Source organism: Aspergillus japonicus, assembly GCF_003184785.1.
Source record: "Aspergillus japonicus CBS 114.51 unplaced genomic scaffold BO86scaffold_12, whole genome shotgun sequence".
Classification (NCBI taxonomy): domain Eukaryota; kingdom Fungi; phylum Ascomycota; class Eurotiomycetes; order Eurotiales; family Aspergillaceae; genus Aspergillus; species Aspergillus japonicus.
In genome coordinates, this window is record NW_020291649.1 from 94,771 (window position 1) to 117,262 (window position 22,492).

The window sequence follows — 22,492 nt, forward strand, 5'->3', positions numbered from 1 at the left end:
TGTTTACTTCCAAGTTCTTACCTAGTCCATCTTCTACCTCAAATCCCACTCACAGATGCATATTTATTCAAACCATTGCTGACTTCATATTCGAGTAATTATACCGTCATGACTTACTCGATCCAAGATCTTAGAAAACAAATGTGACAACAACCACAAAATGCGCTCGCATATCAAAGGAGACAGAAACACAGAAACACAGAAACACAGAAACACAGAAACACAGAAACACAGAACCCACGCCAATCAAGGACAATCACATCACGCTGCATCCGCTGCTCTGGCATTGCTCTAAATACGACAGCTCATCACTCGAAGAGGTGGCAGACTCGCCTGGCTTACGTTTGACCCCCTGAATCTTGATATCATGAGCCCCCGCCGGATGCCACCAACGCAACCGTTGTACCTTGACTGAGTTGACCTCATCCGAGTCAATGGTCCATTCTCCGCTACTGACGGAGACAACAGTGTGCCCTCCTGGGAAATGGAACTCGGGAAGGTAGATCTCGGTCGCAGTCTCCTCGTTCAGTGACCTTTCATTTCCGATCAGCGACAGCGTGAATGTGCAGTTTCTGAGGTCGAAGCTATATTTCGAAACCAGGCCGCTGGTGAAGATTGGACTCGGCCGGATGAAGGCCTCTGCCGCACGGAACCCAAGTTTGTCCTCGTTCGACTGACTGAACTCCGAAGTGATAGAGGGAGCCGACAGCGCACTCTTCAGGTTGTCAGGCCCTATCGACTGATGCTGAATACTACCCTGACTTTCGGAGTAGGCTGGTGAGTGAGGGTCGGTCTCTACCCGAGAGTCAGTTTCTAAGTCAGAGTATTTCCCACTGGGAAGCTCGAAATCATCGACCGAATAGATCGATAAGTCCTCCCCGTTCCAGTTGTCGCCCCATTCGTGATTGTTCTGTGGCGGTGTCAGTCTCAATTCCTTTCACTCAGCGTGGTAGCGTGACTGCTCGCCGCTTACCGTGGTAGTATAAAGCCACAATGTGAAGCCATTTGCCGTACTGCCCTCCAGTGCAAAATGGTTGGCGTCCATAGCGCTGACCTGACTGCTATAATCACCCGTCTTGTAGGCATGTTTGTCGTCCATGTCATAGGGAATGCCGATCTCTGTGAAAACCATGGGGTGATTGCCCATATATTTCAAGCTCTCGTCCCTTAGAAACTTCAACTGGTCACGCAAGCAATTGCGAATCGCCGACTCCCCAATCTTGATGGCAAAGGCTGGTGTGAGGTACTTGCCACGAAGTACCCCAATTACATCCACATTGTATAGTCGATTCCTGCAGTGGGCATGGTCAGCAATGTGCGGAAAGACATGGCTTAATTACTTACCAGTGCTTCGTCAACAAAGTGAGTCCATCATAGTAGTGAGCTGCATGCACCATATTAGGGTCATCATCCGCCGTTCCCTCTAGGTTGGGCGGAACCTCCATGACAGGGGGTTGACAAAACATGATTGCACCCGGCCACACGCTCCGAAGAGCATCTTTATAAGCCCGGTAATGTTCCATGAAATATGTATTGGTGAAGACGTCGTAGTCAAGTGGTTCACCTGTTCGAGGGTGTTTGGCGAAATAATCCTTTCGCAGTAACTGGTCCGATGACGGATCCCATACACCATGCTGGGCCCATAGACATTCTCCCAGCTTCCAATTCGAGTCTCTCTTCCAACCGTATTTCTCGTCGTCGTAGCCGTCTGGCAACCAAGCGATTTCGCCCTCGGGGTCCACCAATTCTCTGCCGGTCTGATGAGGGCCAAAGCCGCCAAAGGCCCAGGTTGTCTCCTCACATGCGCGTCCCGAACCGGTCAGCATAGCCTGGAAAGCAGTAGGCGATGTGCCCAGTTGGAGTTGTTGTTCAGGTGGGATCACAGAGATATCTTGGAACCCAATCAGACCTCTGTGAGGTTCATTCATGCTCTCCCATCCAATGACCACTTCGCTTTCGATATCCCCAGCCTCATGAATCTTTTGAGCGAAGTACTTGCATGCTGCAATGAAGTGGCCCTGCAGATAGTCCTGGATGTTCATGCCATCGATGATGGCCTTGGGGGCAAAGTCCCGACCTCCCCAAAACAATGTAAACATGGTCTGGCAGACCAGTCGTGTATAGTTGGTACTCCATATCATCTTCGGGAATTCAGCCGGGTTGTCGTATGTGTTCTGCACCAGGGCTGCTTCGGTCTTCTTGAACGATCGGGGATTGAATCCTGCCGCATATAGGGTCCAGGCGGGAGCACCAGATCCCCCTGATAGTCTGGACCACTTCACATTATTAGCTGGGACGATGATGGTAGTCTGGCGAGTCACGGAAACCTACCACATCCTGGTGCGGATCGAGGAAGACGAAGAACTTGTACTGCTTCGCAATCCGAAGGACTTCGATGGTGAATGCGATCCATTCATCGTCATATTTCCCTGGCCCTTCATGCTCAATCGCCTCCCATGTGAAAATATATCGTATTGTATTGTAGCCCCACTTGCGTAGTCTGGCAAAATGGGTGTGTGCCTCGTCAAGAGAAAAGGGTCGACCAACAAAGGAGACATTGTCCGCATCGAAGAAGCTATCGGAGATATATGAAGGAGTGTCCGGATTCTTGGGGTATTTCGACTCGCCGGCGACGTTGATCCCTCTCAAGGTTATTTCCCGATTGTTCGCATCTTTGAATGTTTGACCGTCTATTCGAAGTCGATAATGGCCCATTTTCTCTCAGTTTCAACGTACGATACCACGGCAAACGATGGAAGTCGATGAACGGGTGCTCGCGGATGTGCGGTCAGGGCAGAACAATGATGGAGAGAACGTCAAGACAGTGTGATTTAGGATGATGATAGATTCCTTATCCTACCCAGCAGCACTTCCTTCAAAGGGTTAAATCACTGGAAGGCAAACATCAGTCACTACTAATTGACTGGACCAAGTGAGGTGTCGATCGTATCTGCGCTAACCTTGCAGGAGCAGCTGGTTGAGTTGATGGCAACGACGCCAGTCACAAAGCCAACGGTACCAGACTTGGCGTCCAGGGGAGGGGATGAGGGGGTCTTCAAAGTGAATAAAATGTCAAACAAACAAGCTTCAGGTTCGTATCGGTATCTTTTTCTTCTATAGGCTAGCTAGCTCACATGTGTCAACAGGCAACAGCGAAGAAAACGTCTGTACATTAACTTGACTGTTGAGTTAATACTCAAGCTCCGAGAGCGATAACGAGCGATCCGGCGGAACCTCTGACGTACCTTACCTTTTCCCACTTGGCTTTCCCCACACAGCCCGCCCGGCCTTTTCTCAATTACGAGTATCCGTTAACTTGCTCCAAATCCGCCAGCCAGCATTCCCCTCAACCAAGCACAAAGCTACCTGCGGCCAGGCCATGCAGCGATTGCCTTAAGATGGCAAGCAAAGCGGCTCTCAAGGCAGTGCGCACGGCGCTGGACTCGAAGGATTTCGAGCTTGCAGCCGAGAAGGCTAAGGAAATTGTCAAGAAAGACCCTCAAATTTACCATGCGTGCGTATCACTTCATCCCCTCACCCCCGGGACCCCCGAAATTCCCGCCCCTCTCATTCCGGCAAATTGCGCGTTGCTAATCTGAATTGCCCGCTAGTAATGTCTTTCTGGGTCTCGCGCTCGACAAGCTCAATAAGAACGGGGAAGCCGAGGCGGCCTATCTTTCAGCTATTCGTGTGAAGGACAGCGACAAAACAGCTTGGCAGGGCCTTATCAACCTGTATGAGAAACAAGGCGCGCACAAGCTAGATCAATACCGTGAGGCGGTTATCAAACTTGGCTTACTATTTGCTGAAGTGTACGTGGACCAATCCCGCCCTACGCTTATAATTGAACAATTGAGCTAGCTGCTGACTGGTCTTAGCGATGACAAGCATCGTTGTCAGGATCTCCTGGACAAGTATGTCGGCTTCGCGAAGAAGAATGGTTCTCGATCGCAATACAAGAAAGCTCTTGAGCTGCACCTCCCCTCGTCGCCGCTTTACGAATATCTCCAAGGCAGGATCCCACATCCTTCCCATACCTACCTCCGTCTGATTGAGATGACGGAGTCGGAAGAGAAGGAATTCATAAATCGGGAGATCGGTGAAAGACGCACTCGTCTTGGCGCAAAGATTGATCAGGTCACAGTGGAGGTCAAGAGGGAAGCTTTCAAGCGCAGCGAGCTAGAGCAGCTCTATCGTGGAATTGTGGACTGGTCCCATGACGACCAGGTTCGACGCACCTACGAGGAGAAGTCTTTGCAGCGCGCCTATGACTTCCTCACAGTTCTTCCAGCAAATGAGAAGGATGCCAAGCGGGTCGAGGTGCTGCAGGCTGCTCGTGACATGGTCATCATAAAACATCCTTTCGAACTGGCCTGGAAGATTGTGCTGGAGTGGCATGATGTCCAAGGTTTCCACGAATGGGATCGCAACTTCCTCGATGACTTCATTGAGTTCTTTCCCGAAGACGGACTCTCCAAGGTTCTCAAGGGATTCCTTGCTAGTGATATCTCTCCTTTCCCCAAAGAGACAAAGGAGCCAGAAGAGCCTCAGCAAAGGAGAGACTCCAGAGCGGAGGAACCTGAATCTGACGAGAACAATGGCGAGGTTAATGAATTGGCTGCTCAAGATCATCTTCTCCTCATGGTGGAAGGCCTTGAAACTTCGTCAACCTCGATCGTCGCACATCGGATTGTAGGAGAGCTCTATCTGACACTTGAAGAGCACGAGAGTGCTGCGGACATCTGTCGTAAAGGTCTTCGGAATGTTCACGACGTGGTCAGGCGGACGGGGCTCAACCTCACAAACAGCACCGATGCAATCAACATCATACTTGCAAATTCACTCATCTACCACCAATCCCCTCGCTACCACCCGGAGGCGAAGGGTATCTTTGAAGAGATCTTGAAGCGGAAGCCAACTTCAACGAGCTGTCTGCTCGGAATCGGTCTTATCCTTGAGGTTGATGAGGACTATCCAGAAGCTGTGAACTTTCTGGAGCGTGCGCTGGCGCGGGATCAATCGAACATCAAGGTTCGAGGGGAGCTGTCCTGGTGTCGGGCGCTCAACGGCGACCTCGAATCGGGTCTTGAGGGTCTTCAGGAGGTGCTCTCAGACCTTCGCGAGGCACAATCGGAAAATAGGGAGTTCAAGGCTGAAATCCTCTACAGGGTAGGCTACTGTCAGTGGGAAATCGATCCATCACCGGCTGCACGCAAGGATCGCAACGGTGCCTACGCTAGTTTCCTTGCTTCGATTCAGACTAACATGAACTTCGCGCCCGCCTATACCAGTCTTGGATTGTACTATGCAGACTACAAGAAAGACAAGACGCGAGCCAAGAGATGCTTTCACAAAGCCTTTGAGTTGTCCCCGTCTGAAATCGAAGCCGCAGAGAGGTTGGCACGCACATTCGCTAACCAGCGGGACTGGGACCTCGTCGAAGCCGTAGCCCAGCGCGTGGTAGATTCTGGCAAAGCCAAGCCAGCTCCAGGCTCTAAGCGCAAGGGCTACAGCTGGCCCTACGCAGCTTTGGGTACTGTCCAAATCAACAAACAGCAATACCCGAAGAGCATTGTATCGTTCCAAGCAGCGCTGAGAATAAAGCCCGATGATTACCATTCATGGGTCGGTTTGGGCGAGAGTTACCACCACTCCGGAAGGTATATTGCCGCGACCAAGGCTTTCGAGCACGCACAAGCCTTGGAGGAGACGCTTTCAAGCAGCGACAAGGAACAGATCTGGTTTGCGAGATACATGCTTGCGAATGTCAAGCGGGAGCTTGCCGATTATGACGATGCTATCGCAAGGTACGAGAACGTGCTGAAAGTCAGGCCCACCGAGATTGGTGTCTTGATTGCCTTGCTCCAGACGCTTACCGAAAGCTCCTGGAAGAGTCTGGAACTGGGACGGTACAATGACTGCATTGAGCTTGCGCGGCGTGCGATTTCGACAGCACAGTCACTTGCAATGGAAAGAGTCGATGTATTCAACCTCTGGAAGGGCATTGGAGACGCATGCAGTTTATTTTCTTATGTGAAGTCCAAGGCAGACAGGCTGCCGATCGATGAATTGCAGAGCCTGCTCACAACCCAACTGGAGCCGTCAGCCTTGGACATCATGACTGACGTGGATGAAGTGGGCGCGGAAATCCTCGTTTCACTAACCTCTGAGGACGATACCACCAGCTCATCGAATAAATGTCTCTATGCCGCCATCCTAGCCTACAAACGTGCCATCCAGGTCTCACTCCGGGATACGCATGCTCAGGCCGTTGCCTGGTATAACCTCGGCTGGGCCGAATACAGAGCTTACAGAAGCCTGCAGCTCAGCTCGCCGTCCGAAAATAAGAAGCAGACTCGCAAATTTGTCAAGACAGCGATGCGTTGCTTCAAGCGAGCCATTGAACTGGAGGCCGGCAACTCTGAATTCTGGAATGCACTTGGTGTCGCGACTACAAGCATGAGTCCCAAGGTTGCCCAGCATTCATTCGTGCGAAGTCTGCATCTCAACGATCGCAGTGCGCAGGTTTGGACGAATCTAGGAACCTTATATCTCCTCCACAATGATATTCAGCTGGCAAACGAGGCCTTTACCCGGGCACAGTCTACCGATCCAGACTACGCCCCAGCTTGGGTCGGCCAAGGCTTGCTTGCTCTCTTGTTCGGTGATTCGCGGGAAGCAAGAGGCTTGTTTGAGCACGCCTTCGACATTTCGAATTCATTGTCACGGTTGCCCAAGAAACAATACACAATGACCTTGTTCGACCACCTCATGTCTGATTCTTCCATCTCTAACGAAATCTCGCAACTCATCCAGCCCTTCTTCGCCCTTCACCAGCTTTCCAGCCAGGAGCCTTCTGACCTGCCATTCGTCCATCTCTCTTCCCTTCTAGCGGAAAGAATTGGTGAGTTTTCGGATGCCGAAACGAGTTTGCGAACTGTCTGTGCGGGAGTGGAGGCCGAATACGAAGTCTCCGAGTCAGCCGCATCCCTCTCTCGATATGCGCAGGCCAACGCAGATATTGCCCGTGTGCTTCTTGCCCGTCATGAGTACGAGGAAGCCGCCGAGAAGGCGGAAACCGCGCTTATGCTTTCTGGTGAAGAGGACGCGGAGAAGTTCGATCCTGAGACGAACAAGAAGCTGCGCCTGTCAGCGCACTTGACCGCTGGGCTGGCACACTACTACCTGAAGTCCATGGACAACGCTATTGACATGTTCCGTGATGCGCTTGGGGAGGCGGATAATGCTCCAGAGGTGGTGTGCCTCTTGGCACAGGTGCTGTGGGCCAAGGGCGGGGAGGAGGAAAGAGCCGTTGCTCGCCAGCAGCTGTTCGACTGTGTTGAAGAGTATCCTGACCACATCGGCGCCGTCACCCTCCTCGGGGCCATTGCGCTACTAGATAATGATAGAGACGCGGTTGAGGCTGTTGAATCTGACCTCCGCAACATGATCACTCGCGATGACATAGAGATCCATGAGCGCGGCAAGCTAATCAAGCTTCTCACTGCGGTGTCGACCCTGGGATACGGAGATAACTCGGATGTTCCTGAGGAGACTAGACGGATCGGAGAAGCCACTGCAGCAGTGATGAGATCGCCTGCCGAACCGCAAGGCTGGGTGGAATTGTCGTCGGCTACGCAGGAGCTGTATCCAGCTGAGATGGCCGTCAAGAGAGCCTTGAGAAGCGTCCCTCCCCGCAGCAACCTAGAAGCCGTTGATCTTGCTGCTGCATACGCACAGACCGGGAAGGCAAGCGACGCAATGAGGGCAATCATGGTGGCACCATGGCAGCAATCAGGATGGGAAGAACTGAATCATGCAGTATCGACGATCGAATAGTCGCTACCTTTGCACCACTTTCTGCAAATGTGAGATAGATGAAGATCTAGTGAAAGGGCTATTAGATAGAAACGAATCACGAAAAGAGAAAGAGAAGAGGGGGAAGAAAAAGGACATACCACCAATGCAAATATTCCTCTCCGCCAGCGGCATTAACCTGACTGATCCCCACCTGGCATCTCCGTAATCCTCGCCAACAACCTCGCCTTCCTCCCCTCTTTCCACGCGTGATCCATACTCTCAATCTTCCCTCCCAGTAGCGTCATACAGTCCGGCGCAAGCAAGATCATCCCGCGCGCCACCGTCGCATTCCGGATGACCAGTTTCGCTCCGATTGCCAGCTTCGCCACGGATATCCCCTGCACGCGCTTCAATTCCACCGCCACAGCTCTCGTCCCCGCCGCGTCCTGTACGATCAACCGATGCGGTCCATGACTTTCGTTCTCAGACGCCGCAGGCCCAGGATTTCCGCCTCCTTCCGCCTCCTCATCCTCCTCCCCGCCACCACCACCACCACCAACATTCACAGCCCGTACAATCTCCCGCCCGCGGATCGCTTCCCCGCGCTCGACGCGCTCGATCGCCTCCACCTGGCTCCACAGGCTCGTGCCGATGTCCTCGATGTCCAGCACCTGGACGGGGACGGGGCCTGGGAGCCGGCGCTCCTGCACGGAGGGGTCGACGATGTCGGCGGGGAGGAGGGCAGAGGGGTTGTTGGTGTGCAGGGAGTCGCGGATGTCCGAGGCCAGGATGCGGAAGAGCGCGGTTTGGGTCAGGGCCGAGATGGGCACGTTGCGTTGCAGGGCGGTCGTGGAAGACACGAAGCTGTTGAGCCAGGTTGGGGAGACGGGGAGGGCTTTGGTGGTGTGCAGTTGGGCGGCGATTTGGGATTGCGGGGTGGTCATGGTATGGTTCCGGTTCTTGGGGAAGGGTGGGTGTTTAGAGTGAGGGTAGAGGGTGCTGGGGTTGGGGGTTTGGGAGAAAGAGGTTTCGGGGTTTAGGTGGGAGAGGTTGGGAGCATGGTTTTCTGAAGTTTTGATTGTTGCAGTGGGTGAGGGGAAGGAGCGGGAAATTTGGAGAAACCATTTGGGAGCGGAATCCGGGGTGGGGGGAAGAACGGGAAGAACGTCCCCGTCCCCTAATCCTCCTGCTTCCTACTTACACCTCATCAACAATCAACTTCCATTCATCCAGTTGAATTACACCTTTCTCCGATATACTCATATACGTGTCTTACACTTCCTATTGTCTCTCTATTGCTCACATAGGTAGCAACGAACAGTACAGCCCACCTCCACACCACCACCACCACAACCACTACCCACCATGTCGACACTCTCCTCCCCCCGTCCGTCAATTGCTTCATCACGCGCCCACTCTCCCACCCCGACCTCCTCCCACCGCCCCTCCCTGGACACCTTGAACACCAATCTCGGCTACAACGGCGGGGGACTCAGCGCCTCCTCGACCCCCTCCACCGCGCGGGCAGTCTCGCCATCTCTCCATCCGCGCCGCAACCGCGCCGCCCTCCGCGATTACTACAACCTCCGCCCAACCGATGCTGCCACCGCCGACGCCGGACGCCGATCCCGCAGCATCCCCCGCCCGAGCGAGGACCCCGCCCCAAATAACAACAACCACCCATCATCCGTCGTGGCCACGGGGACGGAACTCGACAGCCCGGACTTCGACCCCCAGCGCTACGTCAACCACCTCCTGGCCACCTCGTCGCTGTCCACAGTCCTCAAGGCCGAGAACACGCTCGTCGGGGACATCCGCACGCTGGACAGCGAGCGGAAGGCGCTGGTGTACGACAATTACTCCAAGCTGATCCGCGCCGTCGAGACCATCGGCAAGATGCGGCGCAGCATGGATGAGCGCGGGGCGCCGTTGACCATGACCAAGACCCTGGGGCCGGCGATTGCGTTCGTGGCGGAGACGGCGGGCAGTCTGATTCAGGAGGGCGAGGAGCAGCAGCGCCGGATTCGGGAGGCGAAGGCGACGCTGGGAACGGAGCGGAGGAAGGGAGAGCGGTTGACGGTGCAGTGGGTGCTGGGTGCGCCGGACAGGTTGGAGAAGCTGGTTGCTGAGGGGAAGGTGGAGGAGGCGGACAGGGATTGGAAGGAGGTGAGGAAGTTGCTGGTGAAGTGGGAGGGGGTCAAGGGGGTTGCGGAGGTCCGGGAGGCTTGTGAGAAGGTCATGGACCGAGGGGACGAGTCGTCTTGAGGTGATGCGCCGGAGAGAACGGGTAATAAAAAGTGGTCGACTCGACTGTGCTTCGACATCTTGGGGGCTTGTTGGGGTCGGAATAGAGTGTTGCCATTCAGGCTTGGAATGGCGGCGGACATAAGGATGGCATCTTCTCGGACGCTGACTTGCCTATCGTCATCGTCAATCAGTTGCTCATACAAAGCTACGGGATCGGCATACTGAGCCTGCTAGGTCCGTCTTGAGCCTCAAATCATGGCGAATGCGCTGAAAATGGCCGAAATGTACACATTCTTGAATTCACAATCCGAACATCCAGCACCACAACGGCAGCTCACAACTCACCCCGCAACACATCTCGACTCGAAAACCGACTCGCCTTCAATCCCCAAGGATTGTTCCCCATGATCTCCAGATGGGTGAACGCATCACACTTATAGTATATGGGCTTTTCCTTGGCCTTGACAAGCTCCAACTCCACCATTCTCCTCAGCACCCGGGCCACATCCTCGCGGTCCTCATGATCGTGGGTGTAGATTGCGATCAGTCGCGCCCTCCCCTGCCCATCATCCGTTGCGACCTTGGCCCCGAATCCCAGCTCTCCGCGCACGGTCGCCTCGGCCACCACCGTCCAATACTCGTCCACCCGATCTGCCGTGATAAACAGCATCCACTTCCCGGACACGACGCCCGTCTGCCTCGCCAGCGCGAACAGCTCGCTCTCCAGCTCCTGCCGCCGACGGAGCAACGCCCGCGTCGCCGCCTGCTTCGACCCCGCCGGGGCCCTGTCCCGCTGCACCTGCAACGCCGCCTTGTCATTCTCGAACCGATGCAACGCCCTCGTCCCCTCCGCCACGAGTCTCGCGAGCTCCGCCTGCTGCGGGCCCCGTCTAAGCTGAGGTGCTGCGACATAAATCCACGGCCCGACCGCATCAGCGGGCGTACTGGATGGCGTCAACCCCGCAGCTACCTCGCGCGAGGCTGTGCGTCTCACGCGGTTGCACTCCGAGGCAGAAACACCAGTCATGACCGTGTCGCCGTCCGCCTCTTCATTCTTTGGTTCGGTCGTGCGAGTTGGAGAAGCCGGTGGTGGAAAGCTGTAACACCTAGGCGGCGCCGCGCCATCATCCCCGTCTTCCTTCTTAATAATAGTACCGTCGGTCATCGCGGCTGCTTTCCCACTCGCTTCTCTTTCTTCTGTTTTTGCCGTGTGCCTCGCGCGCAACGCTTTCTGACGGATAGTGTTCAGAGAGTACGGATGGATCCTGGTCCAGTAATAGCCGGTGTCGTAGCTCGTAACGAGGTGTTCTAGGTCCTTGACCTCGTCGTCGTCGTCATCACCTATCCTCGATGTCAGTCTCAGGACAGTCCTTCACTTTCGCGAAGCCCCGACCAATCTGAATAGATTCATCACCACCAAACAGCCTTACGTAGTGATAAAGGAAATATGGAATATATACCCACCATAGAAGCTCGACTCGTCCGAAAGATCATCGACCGATAAATCCCGAGCCTGAGCCATGTGTTATATTCAAAATTCACTCAAGTTCCTCTCTGGTTGGATGGACGAGGATAGTGGCTGTGGCTGTGGCTGGCTGTGGCTGGCTGTGGAACTCTGGGCCCAGAAAGGCGCGCGGGGTGTTTGGGGTGGTGGTGTTTGGCTCGAGGAATGGGGAAGATGGTTGTCAAATTGAAAGGGGGATACAGAGGTTGTAACTTGAACTAATAGATATAAAAGTGGGACAGGGGGGAGAGAAGGGCATGACGCAATTTTAGTTGCTGGGTCACTTTTGATTCATCTAAGTGTTTGTTTGGGATGTGTTTGTGGGTTCGGTGATGGGTTGGCTTTTGCTGGGTTGAGGAAGTGATGTATACATTTTGGGTGGAGGGGGGTTCTTTGTTTGCTACTGTAGGCTGTACTACAGTACAGTGGGGGGGCTTGGGGCGTTTGAGGATGAGTGTGTTTCATGTAACGCATGTTCATGATTGTCAACGGGGTATATTTGGGGCTTTTATTATGTTGAGTGTTTAGAAGCTGGTGGTTTGGTTGAACAAGCAGTTGTTCCGGTTTGCGCTGATATATAAGTGGGTTGAGCGGGATGGCGGGTCTATGGTGGCAGGACGAAGACGACAGTATTTTCTACTATGTATCCTTTCATGGATGAAGGATTCGGTTGCAATGATCTATAAGGATCAGGGGAAAGAGCTCCAACATTTCCTCATGCACACGATGAATAATAAATCCGTATGAAGCCGTGATCTTTTCTTGAAATCTGACCATCTAGATACAATGACTCCGCCTTGAGGATCACAAGCATCATGCTTAAAAAGAAGCTCACTGGATGATGTCAGACATAGAAAACCACCAATTTGCAAGAAAAGAAGAGTGCGTGATTTACTATCTCGGTCAGGTAAATGCCCTATGATGAGATCTTCACCCGGAATACCAGTGCCTGATTGTCAAGGTTATATCCGGACTCATCAGCATACTTGAACCGACCGAAGTTCATGCGGCCTAGTTAAACCCATCAGCCACTGACTCCTCCAGCGTTATGGACACAAGACTCTACTTACCATTCTGTGTAATAAAGTCATTGTCACTCAAACTAAACAGAAAGTACTCCCTCTCCCGGACGGACGCCTTCAGCCCCGGCTCCACGGGCACCAGCGCCAGGCTCTCCCACTTCTCATTCAACAAAAACCTATCCTGCGGGCCGCCGTTATGCAACCCAAACTTGGCCAGCTGGCTCTCGACATTATAATCCAAGAAGGAACAATACTCAGCCGGGGTAATCCCGGCGTCCAAGACCCCCTTGGCCGAGGCGATGGACCCATTAACCCCGTCAACTCCCCGCCACTGTTTCAGATCGGTGGTGTTGCTCGTGATGCGCACGACATCCGCATGCCGGTACACCGACAACGACTCGTCCTGGCCGTGACCAAACCCGGAGTCGCGCGCCAGGACCAAGAATGCCTTGTCGAGATCCCCGGCGGCGGTCGGCAGCAAGTGTATCTCCGACTGCGCGGCCACCACGTCGTGGCCCTTGGTGGGATCATAGTACGTGGGTAACATGACCACATACTCGTGCTCGGTTACCGGAGTTCCCGAGGAGATGTCGTACTGCAGCAGACGGGCGGGACGACGGTACTTCTTACTGGTGCCGCCTTCCTGGTCTAAAGCGGACTGGATCATCGTGTAGAGGGTCTTCCCGTCCGGGGAGATGGTCAAGGCCTCGAAGCCTTGGTTGTTCGCGCGCCCAGTCACGGGGTCTTCGGGGATGGGGGCGTCGTTCGGGTCGTAGATGGGGGGACTGTCGGCGCTGAAGCTGATGGTCTGGTTGCGGTGCGGGATGTAGGCGGGTGGGGGCTCGATGGCTGTGACCATCCGGCCGGTGCGGCGGTCGAAACGGTAGACGTAGGGCCCGTATTCGTCGGAGATCCAGAAGCTGTCCTGGGTCAGCGCGAGGCCTTCGGCGTCCAGGGAGACGCGGTGGCCGCCGTGGCCGCTGTTGGGGTCGTCGTCGAATCCATTGCCGGTGTAGATCGCTGCAGGAAGGGGTGGGAATCCCCGATAGTGGAGGGTGTCGTTGAAGTCAGCAGAGGCGTCGAGGCCGGTTAGTGGTTTGCCGGTGGGATCTGTTAGCAGTAGCGAGTCGAGGTAGGTCAGCTGCAGGTTGGGTGGGGATGGACGATTGGCGGAGTTGTTGTTGCTGGTCAGTTGTAGGGTGACGTTGAGTGTATGGACGCGGGCTTGGTAGTTGAGAGTGCCGTTCGTATTCCTGCATTCATTCTCAGCACATGAGGCCGTAGGAGAACAGTATAACGATCCAGAAGACAGTCATACCAGCCACGATCGGGGATGCAGTAAAGCAGTCCGGTATAAGTCTCAGGCCCAATGCGCCGCCAGGAGTTTAAATCAAAGGCGGCCGAGCTGCCGAAGCCCCCTAAAGTGTCGCCATACTTGTCTGTGGCGTTGGAAGGAACGAAGCCATATCCAGCCAGGCCGGAGTAGGTGTAGGTATGACTGCCGCAGCTGGTCCGGTTCACAACGTCATTGCTGGCAGCAGCAGCAGCAGCAGCAGTCCAGTATAAAACCGGGAGAGTGTACGACCACGAAGAGTCGCGTCGCATGGAGGGTGGTTTTCAGATTGTAAGTGTAAGGAGGAGATTGAGATCGATTGGAGACCTAGAAAAAGAGCCGGGTAAGTAGCAGTAAGTAGCAGGACTTATTCTTATCCATAAAGCACTTTAGCTGGCGGATAGAGTTGGCTCCGAGGACCGGAGAACTACTTAAGTTGTGATTAGCAAGGATCAAGGAAGGATCCAGCAGAAGGAAGACAACGTGGGCGCATCCATGCTTGCAATTCGTTGTAGATGGAAGACCATTATTACCCAGTAGGCCATAGCCAAGGAAAAACAAGTAATTGCATTGCATTCACATTATTTTTAGTTGACTGCAGCGGTGATCTTCACACTGACTTCATCTCATCATCGTCATTGTCATCATCATCTGCTTCTATCATGCCGCGTCATTGTTGGCCTGCCATATCCTACAGAATAACCTTTTGTCACCGCAGTCACCCAAACTCCTTACTGACTATCCCCAAGTCGTCGGAACGGCAGGATAATTCTTCGCATCGAGGCCAAGATCCTCATAGATTGTGTCATCTCCTATTTGATGTTAGCTGCATGCCGCAAGTCAGACAATCTAAAAGATCATGAGGGAACACTCACCCCGCAGAGATTCCACCCGCTCTTGGTTTTCCTGCTCTAGGTGCTCGAGCTCTTCTCCAGGCTGCACCTCGTCGGCTTTCTTGCCATCTTCCTCTGCAGTTGCAGCCTTTCCAAGCTCATCCACAGCCTCCCCAACCACAAGGAACTGCGCGTTGGGATAATCGATGAATTCGGGCTCCAGCGGCCTCCAGCGGTAGTCGCCGAATTTAGCAAGCACACTGCCGTCGTCAGTCAGCAAATGCAGGTTGACCGGGACAAGGAAAGCCATAATTGGGGCGGGGATCGTACCTGTCGGGATATTCGGGGGTTTTAGGAAGTTGAGCGTACGATGGCCCAGGGTGTTTTGGATTCTTCGACTGCACAACCCAGCTTCCCCGTGCCCGAAGGCCAAAGTCTTCCTGAAGTGATCCAATCTGATCAGGAATTGTGAGAACGTAAGCCAGGTGAGAGGTTCGTTTGGTAGATGTGATTGCGTAGACGCCTTCTGCATACGGCCGGGCTTCAGGAACGGTACGCTCGCCTTGAGTGGCTGTGTCATACTGCTGTCCAGCAATGAAGCTTTCCTGCAGTGCTTTCATGGATTGCCCAGCCTTCTCGACGAATCCCATAACTCGATCACGACCAGAGGTCGGGAATCTTTTCTTTGGAAGAGCCATCAAGCGACATTTAGCACCAGTGTCAACGGGGCCCTGCTTTGCGTCCAAAGTAGCTCCCAAGGGAGTTGGTCGTAGCACCACAAAAGTGCGCGCAACGTCATCGACACCCTGAGGGTCAGCCACATTGACTCGGGACCGGTAGAAGAAGTAAATGATACCCTTTTCAAGGATGTTTGACGGGACCTTTTCCTCTCTTTCTTGTGAGGTTTCGACGCCAGCTTCGTTGCCCTTGGCGGGAGCCGTCTTGGTTTCCTTGCTTTCTATCTGAATGTCGTCGGTTTTCTCCTCATCATCCAGCTCCATTTTGTCTTCGGGCTTATCGTCAACCTTGTCTTCTTTCACTTTGTCTGGCTGTTCTTCTGCTTTTTCTTCTGTCTTTGTGTCTGATTCGGTTTCTGGCTTTCCCCCTGGCTTGTCCTCTGACTTGTCCTCTGGCTTGTCCTCTGGCTTGTCCTCTGGCTTGTCCTCTGGCTTGTCCTCTGACTTGTCCTCTGGCTTGTCCTCTGACTTGTCCTCTGACTTGTCCTCCGGGTTCTCACCAGGTTTCTCCGGTGGCTCTCCCTCTTGCTTAGCCGCAGGCTTATCCTTAAGCTCTTCAGGCTTCGCTTCGGGCTTGCTGGCCTGCTCAGAGCGAGCTACACATAGTCAGAAGATATTCGAGGTGGTTATGCGGGCTTACTCTACCTTTAGGTGGTTGCGCATCAATTCCGGTCGCGGGCTGCTGGGCTTCGTCCAGCTCTTTGTCGGCCTCTTTTTTGCTACGCTTAGACTCCACTCCCTTGTCAGCACTGCCCTTACGCTTTGCGCCAGCAGTGCCTCGACTTTTCACATCAGGAGCTGCCGCAATGGCTTCCTTTGCCTTCTGGGCGGCCTGGCGAGTCGATGTTCGAGTTGCCATGATTACTATGCGCGCAGGGGCTTGTCAAGCAAATTCGTGGGCCAATTGAAGAATCGAAATTGGTGTTCAATGGGTGATGAAAGCGACAGGATAACGACGGATAACGGTAAGAGGTGATCTGTTAGCCGTAAGCCGACAAAGAGAGCAGTACAAGTGACGGCGATGAGAAGTTGGTGACGTCATCGAGTAGTCCAGTCCTTTCCGGCCTAGCGTGGCCGCACTACGTCACGTGTCACATGTTGCAGGCCGCCAGAGCCAGCAACAGCAACAAGCTCTGAAGCTCGTGGGAAACCAGGAGCTCATGTAACGCTCATTCAGTCGATGTCCATTTGATCTGGCGCGGCGGACGCATAGGGGTGGGCACTACTAGGATCCGCGGAAGAGGATCGAGAGTCGTAACTGCCCGATGATCCGGTTTCACTGGCCTCCCCGTGCCAAAACACATCGGAGAATAGCTTCATATGGTTCTTTGAACGTTGGCTTCGCCTACGCTGTCTTTTGGGACGACCGTTGGACCCTCCCTCGTGATTATTTGAAGAGTTGCTGGTCGAATTTGATCGAGTTGGATGGCTAGGTGCGGTTGGCGCACCCGACGGCTTTCGCTTCATGCCCCGTTTAGCGGCGAAGCTTGAGCGGCGGCTTGTAGGATCCGAATCGCAATAAAGGCCCTCCATCGAGTCCGCCAAATCATCTTGCTTGGAGTCCGAACTTTCACGGAGAAGTAACGCAGACCTCGGTCTCGCACCTGCCTCCTCCCAGGCGTCGGCAGGCTCATCCTCGGGTTCTTCGATCGCATATGGCAATATCACGTTCGTGTGATCTTCAATGTGGCTGTTGACTGAGGGGGACTCGTGCGCAGCAGGTTGCCAGGAGGCCGAAGCGGGACCGGGAATATCCTGAGTGAAGCAAGTTGGGTCATCCCGAAGCGGAGAGAGAGGAGGCACTGAACCATCCTCAGTTTTGATCATGGTGTTCTAGCCGGTGTTGCCAAAAATTGTCAGGTAATGAAAAATGCTGTCTTCATATAGTGTAAATGCTGCATTAGAAAGCGTTTCGAAGATCGGTATGCGCATGAATGGACATTATATATACAATATCGCCGTTACACTTGCAGTGATTTGGTCTGTTGATTTGCAAATGGAAAAAAAAAATGTTGCAAGAAGGATAGGGCAGACAGAGCTCAAACAGATCCAGTCGAAGAGAAGCGTAACTAATGGGGCTGGAGAAGATGTTGTGTTGGGTTGCATTATGAGGGTCCCACCGCTCCGACAACGGATAGAAAGCAGCAAGACCATGATATCACATTCTGTTGAAGCTCGCTCCGATCCAGAATCAGAATCAATCATAGAAAGAGAGAACAATACCCAGCTAGTGTCAAGCGAAGTGCAAGCATGCGCATGAGCATGAGCATGAGCATCAGCATGCTAGCTCAGGCTTAGTTAGTTGTAGGCGATTGATTTCCCCTGGCAGCTGCTCACCGCCGGGGCCCATCATTGGCCCTCGGGACTCGCTTATTGGCTGCCGACACAATAAGTCCACGTTTACCGCCATCCATCCATCCAGACGGACCACGGCTGGAGTCCAGAGTCCAGACACTCCTCAGCATTGCTATCCAACTAACAACTAACAACTAACCCCCTTCACAACTACACTCCTCCTCTTCCTCCCGAAGTAGTGGATGTGGTGGTCATTCTTTTGATCTTCCCTTAATATCTCGTGTGCGGAGCTTGCTTCTCTATGGTGCGGCTCCGGCCAACCCTCTTTCAAGATGCAGTCCTCCCCAAACATGCTCACTAAGGTCCGCCGTCCCCTCCACATCCCCATTGTCCCCTCCCCCCCTTATCGCAACGGAGCTGGTCTCTGTTCACTCCAAGACCTGGAACTGACAACGCCTTCAATACTCTAGTTTGAGTCCAAATCCTCCCGCGCTAAGGGAATTGCCTTCCACCCCAAGCGGTTCGTCCTCATCTGTCGTTTGTACAACGCGTCGCAAACGCTGACCCCCGGCACAGGCCATGGATTCTAGTCTCCCTTCACTCCTCCACCATTCAATTATGGGATTACCGCATGGGTACCCTGATTGACCGCTTCGAAGAACACGATGGTCCCGTTCGTGGCATTGACTTCCACCCGACACAGCCCATGTTTGTATCCGGAGGTGATGACTACAAGATCAAGGTCTGGAACTACCAGACTCGCCGGTGCATGTTCACCCTGAACGGTCACTTGGACTACGTGCGGACGGTTTTCTTCCATCATGAATTGCCTTGGATTCTCTCCGCCTCGGACGATCAAACTATTCGAATCTGGAACTGGCAGAACCGGTCCCTAAGTATGTTGGATTGATTCTGACCACCTGTCCGGAGGGAGGCTGACATTTACCCTGTAGTCTGTACCATGACCGGCCACAACCATTACGTTATGTGCGCACAGTTCCACCCTACCGAGGATCTGATAGCTTCTGCCTCGTTGGATCAATCGGTTCGCATTTGGGACATTTCCGGCTTGCGCAAGAAGCACTCGGCCCCGACGACTATCTCGTTCGAAGATCAGATGGCCCGAGCCAATCCCGGTCAAGCAGATATGTTCGGAAACACAGATGCCGTGGTGAAGTTCGTTCTAGAGGGTCACGATCGTGGAGTCAATTGGGTCTCCTTCCACCCTACCCTCCCCTTGATCGTCTCCGCCGGTGACGACCGCCTCATCAAGCTCTGGAGGATGAGTGGTACGTGGGACATGACAATATAGGGGTTCGGTGGTGGTAGTAGTAGCTGACATGGGTTCTATAGACACGAAAGCTTGGGAAGTTGACACCTGCCGTGGGCATTTCCAGAACGCTTCCGCCTGTTTGTTCCATCCTCACCAGGACCTGATCCTCTCTGTCGGCGAGGATAAGACCATCAGATGCTGGGATTTGAATAAGAGAACGTCCGTTCAATCGTTCAAGCGTGACATGGATCGTTTCTGGGTCATTGCTGCCCATCCCGAGATCAACCTGTTTGCTGCCGGTCATGATACTGGTGTGATGGTTTTCAAGTTGGAGCGAGAGCGGCCTGCCTCAGCGGTCTACCAGAACCAGCTCTTCTATATCACCAAAGAGAAGCATGTCAAGTCCTATGATTTCGGCAAGAACGTGGAGTCTCCTCCTATGCTCTCCCTGCGCAAACTTGGATCCCCCTGGGTCCCCCCTCGTACTCTCTCATACAACCCTGCCGAGCGTGCCATCCTGGTCACGTCCCCGACTGATGGTGGCGTGTACGAATTGATTCACCTCCCTAGGGATGCTACCGGTGCTGTGGAGCCTACCGATGTCAAGCGTGGTCAAGGCACGTCTGCTGTCTTCGTTGCGCGTAACCGCTTCGCCGTCTTTAGCCAAGGCAACCAACAGGTGGACATCAAGGATCTCAGCAATGCGACTACAAAATCGATCAAGCCTCCAGTCGGAACCACCGATATTTACTTCGGTGGAACTAGCTGTCTCCTCTTTATCACTCCTACTTCGGTCGTTCTCTTCGACATCCAGCAGAAGAAGCAACTGGCGGAACTCGCTGTCAGCGGCGTCAAGTATGTTGTCTGGTCCAACGACGGGCTCTATGCCGCTTTGCTCAGCAAGCATAATGTCACTATTGTGACCAAGACCTTGGAGCAGGTGAGCAGTTTGCATGAGACGATCCGTATCAAGAGCGCAGCCTGGGATGACGCTGGCGTCCTTCTCTACTCTACCTTGAACCATGTCAAATATTCTCTCCTGAACGGGTATGCTATTTCTAAGTTCCTCAAGATGACACGATTGGATAGCTAATATGAACCAGTGACAACGGCATTATTCGCACTCTCGACCAGACTGTCTACCTTGTTAAGGTCAAGGGCAGAAGCGTTTACTGCTTGGACCGTAGCGCTAAGCCCCGCGTTTTGGACATTGACCCTACTGAGTACAGGTTCAAGCTTGCACTGGTGAAGAGGAACTACGATGAGATGTTGCAGATCATTAAGACTTCTAGCCTGGTCGGTCAAAGCATCATTTCCTACCTGCAGAAGAAGGGCTACCCCGAGATCGCGTTGCAATTTGTGCAGGACCCTCAGACCCGCTTCGAGCTTGCCCTCGAGTGCGGCAACCTGGATGTAGCTATTGAGATGGCTCGCGAGTTGGACCGCCCCAATCTGTGGACCAGACTTGGGGCCGAAGCTCTGGCTCACGGTAACCACCAGACAGTTGAGATGGCCTACCAAAAGCAGAGAAACTTCGACAAGTTGTCCTTCTTGTACCTGTCAACTGGCGACCAGGAGAAGCTGTCCCGCATGGCCAAGATTGCTGAGCACCGAGGCGACTTCACGTCGCGCTTCCAGAACGCTATCTACCGTGGTGACGTCGAGGACAGAATTCAGATGTTCAAGGAAGTCGATCTTTGTAAGTCCTGTTCCCTGTCCAAGTTGGTGTTCGTTTCTAATCTGGTACAGATCCGCTCGCGTACCTTACTGCCAAGTCCCACGGGCTGACAGAGGAGGCTGAGTCGATTCTCGAAGCCTGTGGTCTCACGGAGGACCAGATCACTCTCTCCACGATTGAGGAGCCCCTGCGTGTGCCTCAACCCATTGTTCCCACCTTCAAGGCCAATTGGCCCGTCAAGGCTGCTGCTCATTCATCATTCGAAAAGGCTCTGCTTGGAGAGGTGGGCGAGGTCGATGATGAGGTTGCTGCGATCGAGTTTGAGCCTGAGGAGGAAGGCGAGGTTGCTGCTGTGCGTGATACTTTCGAGGACGAAGAGGAGGATGTCGCCGGATGGGATATGGGAGACGAGATCAATGTCGAAGAGGATGCTGAGTTCGTCGATGTTGAAGGTGCAGAGGCTGGTGCTGGTGGCTCGGAAGCCGACCTTTGGGCTCGCAACTCCCCTCTGGCAGCGGATCATGTCGCTGCCGGCTCCTTCGAGACAGCCATGCAACTTCTCAATCGTCAAGTTGGTGCCGTCAACTTCGCCCCTCTCAAACCCCGATTCCTGGAAATCTACAAGGGCTCCAAGACTTATCTGCCGGCAAGCGCCGGTCTTCCCCCGTTGGTGAACTACGTGCGCCGCACCGTTGAAGAGACGGACAGCCGCAAGGTTCTGCCTGTCATCCCCAGAGATCTGGAGACAATTGCCAACGTCGACTTGCAAGAGGGTTACGCTGCGATGCGGGCCAACAAACTTGAAGACGGTGTCAAGATCTTCAAGGGCATCCTGCATTCAATCCTGCTGAACACCGTCTCTTCCGAGGCTGAAGTCGAGCAAGCGAAGAAGATTATCGCTACCGCGCGGGAGTACATTCTGGCCATGTCGATCGAGTTGGAGCGTCGTTCTCTCTCCACTGATACACCCGAGGGCCTCAAGAGAAGTCTTGAGCTCTCGGCCTACTTCACCATCCCTAAGCTGGAAGTAGCCCACCGTCAGTTGGCACTGATGGCTGCCATGAAGTTTGCCTTCGCCAACAAGAACTATTCTTCTGCCCTCAGCTTCGCGAACCGCATGCTGGCCAACGGTGGCTCGCCCAAGCTTCTTGAGCAGGTAAGACATGTCCCCAGCTTCTGGCCAGCTCCAGGTATACTGACTCCCCCAATAGGCCCGTAAGATTAAGCTGCAGAGCGAGCGCAGCCCGCAAGACAAGATCGACATCGAGTTCGACCAATTCGCCGAATTTGACATCTGTGCTGCTTCGTACACGCCCATCTACGGTGGCTCCCCGAGTGTGTCGGACCCGTTCACAGGCGCCAAGTACCATGAACAATACAAGGGCACGGTGTGTCGGATTTCGGAGGTAACGGAGATCGGGGCCCCGGCCAGCGGACTCCGGTTGTTTGTTCCCAGCCAGTATTGAGGATGACGATGACGAGCTCTTTTTTTATACTGTAATTCCCCGTCTCTTGATGTGCAGATCTGATAGAAAACATTTTTCTTTTTCTACTGGTACGGCTGGAGGTGGGACCCAAACTTGGTGCTTGCCCTCGATGTATGGATGGAACCTCTTCTGTTATCATAATTTCTCAGCGACGTTAGGACTCAAATCTTCTTCAATGTTGTTTTTTTTTCTTTTTTCGTTTCTAGGTGATGTTCCATAGTACCTCACCGTGGTGAAAAAGAAAGTTAAGAACGAGGAGAGATGATAATCACATTTGAAATCC

At 53.7% G+C, this 22,492-nt stretch overlaps 8 protein-coding genes across 8 annotated transcripts; 3 read left to right on the forward strand and 5 right to left on the reverse strand.

Moving 5' to 3' along the window:
* Positions 1-201: 201 nt before the first annotated feature.
* Positions 202-3,038, reverse strand: BO86DRAFT_31787 (sterylglucosidase 1). The gene is made up of 4 exons (XM_025668192.1): positions 2,332-3,038; positions 1,345-2,276; positions 974-1,292; positions 202-910 (listed from the first exon to the last, which is right to left on the reverse strand). Exons 1-4 carry the CDS (start codon positions 2,713-2,715, stop codon positions 257-259), a joined length of 2,289 nt encoding a protein of 762 aa, XP_025529572.1. The 5' UTR covers positions 2,716-3,038; the 3' UTR covers positions 202-256.
* A 289-nt stretch (positions 3,039-3,327) lies between these two features.
* On the forward strand, positions 3,328-7,969 carry BO86DRAFT_387514 (SKI complex subunit tetratricopeptide repeat protein SKI3). Its single transcript, XM_025671613.1, has 3 exons — positions 3,328-3,514; positions 3,612-3,812; positions 3,879-7,969. The coding sequence occupies exons 1-3, from the start codon at positions 3,399-3,401 to the stop codon at positions 7,837-7,839; spliced, it is 4,278 nt and encodes a 1,425-aa protein (XP_025529573.1). The 5' UTR covers positions 3,328-3,398; the 3' UTR covers positions 7,840-7,969.
* BO86DRAFT_31784 (OB fold domain-containing protein) lies at positions 7,916-8,877 on the reverse strand. The gene has a single exon (XM_025668188.1). It carries the CDS (start codon positions 8,742-8,744, stop codon positions 7,992-7,994), a length of 753 nt encoding a protein of 250 aa, XP_025529574.1. The 5' UTR covers positions 8,745-8,877; the 3' UTR covers positions 7,916-7,991.
* A 128-nt stretch (positions 8,878-9,005) lies between these two features.
* Positions 9,006-10,263, forward strand: BO86DRAFT_31828 (COG1/VPS51 family protein). The gene has a single exon (XM_025668206.1). It carries the CDS (start codon positions 9,166-9,168, stop codon positions 10,063-10,065), a length of 900 nt encoding a protein of 299 aa, XP_025529575.1. The 5' UTR covers positions 9,006-9,165; the 3' UTR covers positions 10,066-10,263.
* Positions 10,264-10,325: 62 nt separating this feature from the next.
* Positions 10,326-11,778, reverse strand: BO86DRAFT_387517 (DUF1917 domain-containing protein). Its single transcript, XM_025671614.1, has 2 exons — positions 11,512-11,778; positions 10,326-11,388 (listed from the first exon to the last, which is right to left on the reverse strand). The coding sequence occupies exons 1-2, from the start codon at positions 11,567-11,569 to the stop codon at positions 10,382-10,384; spliced, it is 1,065 nt and encodes a 354-aa protein (XP_025529576.1). The 5' UTR covers positions 11,570-11,778; the 3' UTR covers positions 10,326-10,381.
* Positions 11,779-12,299: 521 nt separating this feature from the next.
* Positions 12,300-16,335, reverse strand: BO86DRAFT_454794 (uncharacterized protein; the record flags this gene model as incomplete). Its single annotated transcript, XM_025677075.1, has 7 exons — positions 12,300-12,562; positions 12,622-13,826; positions 13,892-14,104; positions 14,646-14,718; positions 14,782-14,999; positions 15,070-16,058; positions 16,117-16,335. 7 exons carry the CDS (start codon positions 16,333-16,335, stop codon positions 12,468-12,470), a joined length of 3,012 nt encoding a protein of 1,003 aa, XP_025529577.1. The 3' UTR covers positions 12,300-12,467.
* A 298-nt stretch (positions 16,336-16,633) lies between these two features.
* Positions 16,634-17,363, reverse strand: BO86DRAFT_387520 (uncharacterized protein). Its single transcript, XM_025671615.1, has one exon. The coding sequence runs from the start codon at positions 17,301-17,303 to the stop codon at positions 16,650-16,652; it is 654 nt and encodes a 217-aa protein (XP_025529578.1). The 5' UTR covers positions 17,304-17,363; the 3' UTR covers positions 16,634-16,649.
* A 551-nt stretch (positions 17,364-17,914) lies between these two features.
* On the forward strand, positions 17,915-22,414 carry BO86DRAFT_387521 (coatomer subunit alpha). Its single transcript, XM_025671616.1, has 8 exons — positions 17,915-18,133; positions 18,242-18,291; positions 18,348-18,667; positions 18,725-19,060; positions 19,125-20,091; positions 20,148-20,743; positions 20,794-21,878; positions 21,934-22,414. The coding sequence occupies exons 1-8, from the start codon at positions 18,104-18,106 to the stop codon at positions 22,186-22,188; spliced, it is 3,639 nt and encodes a 1,212-aa protein (XP_025529579.1). The 5' UTR covers positions 17,915-18,103; the 3' UTR covers positions 22,189-22,414.
* The last annotated feature ends 78 nt before the right edge of the window (positions 22,415-22,492 follow it).

Excerpts from the sequence above, each read along its gene's own strand:
- BO86DRAFT_31787 (XM_025668192.1), bottom strand. The coding sequence starts at position 2,715 with ATGGGCCATTATCGACTTCGAATAGACGGTCAAACATTCAAAGATGCG. Across the intron at positions 1,293-1,344 it reads ACTTTGTTGACGAAGCACTG|GAATCGACTATACAATGTGG; the intron begins GTAAGTAATTAA and ends TGCCCACTGCAG. Across the intron at positions 911-973 it reads TGTGGCTTTATACTACCACG|AACAATCACGAATGGGGCGA; the intron begins GTAAGCGGCGAG and ends ACACCGCCACAG.
- BO86DRAFT_387514 (XM_025671613.1), top strand. The coding sequence starts at position 3,399 with ATGGCAAGCAAAGCGGCTCTCAAGGCAGTGCGCACGGCGCTGGACTCG. Across the intron at positions 3,515-3,611 it reads GACCCTCAAATTTACCATGC|TAATGTCTTTCTGGGTCTCG; the intron begins GTGCGTATCACT and ends ATTGCCCGCTAG. Across the intron at positions 3,813-3,878 it reads GGCTTACTATTTGCTGAAGT|CGATGACAAGCATCGTTGTC; the intron begins GTACGTGGACCA and ends GACTGGTCTTAG.
- BO86DRAFT_31784 (XM_025668188.1), bottom strand. The coding sequence starts at position 8,744 with ATGACCACCCCGCAATCCCAAATCGCCGCCCAACTGCACACCACCAAA.
- BO86DRAFT_31828 (XM_025668206.1), top strand. The coding sequence starts at position 9,166 with ATGTCGACACTCTCCTCCCCCCGTCCGTCAATTGCTTCATCACGCGCC.
- BO86DRAFT_387517 (XM_025671614.1), bottom strand. The coding sequence starts at position 11,569 with ATGGCTCAGGCTCGGGATTTATCGGTCGATGATCTTTCGGACGAGTCG. Across the intron at positions 11,389-11,511 it reads GGACGAGTCGAGCTTCTATG|GTGATGACGACGACGACGAG; the intron begins GTGGGTATATAT and ends CATCGAGGATAG.
- BO86DRAFT_387520 (XM_025671615.1), bottom strand. The coding sequence starts at position 17,303 with ATGATCAAAACTGAGGATGGTTCAGTGCCTCCTCTCTCTCCGCTTCGG.
- BO86DRAFT_387521 (XM_025671616.1), top strand. The coding sequence starts at position 18,104 with ATGCAGTCCTCCCCAAACATGCTCACTAAG. Across the intron at positions 20,744-20,793 it reads GTTCAAGGAAGTCGATCTTT|ATCCGCTCGCGTACCTTACT; the intron begins GTAAGTCCTGTT and ends AATCTGGTACAG. Across the intron at positions 21,879-21,933 it reads CGCCCAAGCTTCTTGAGCAG|GCCCGTAAGATTAAGCTGCA; the intron begins GTAAGACATGTC and ends CTCCCCCAATAG.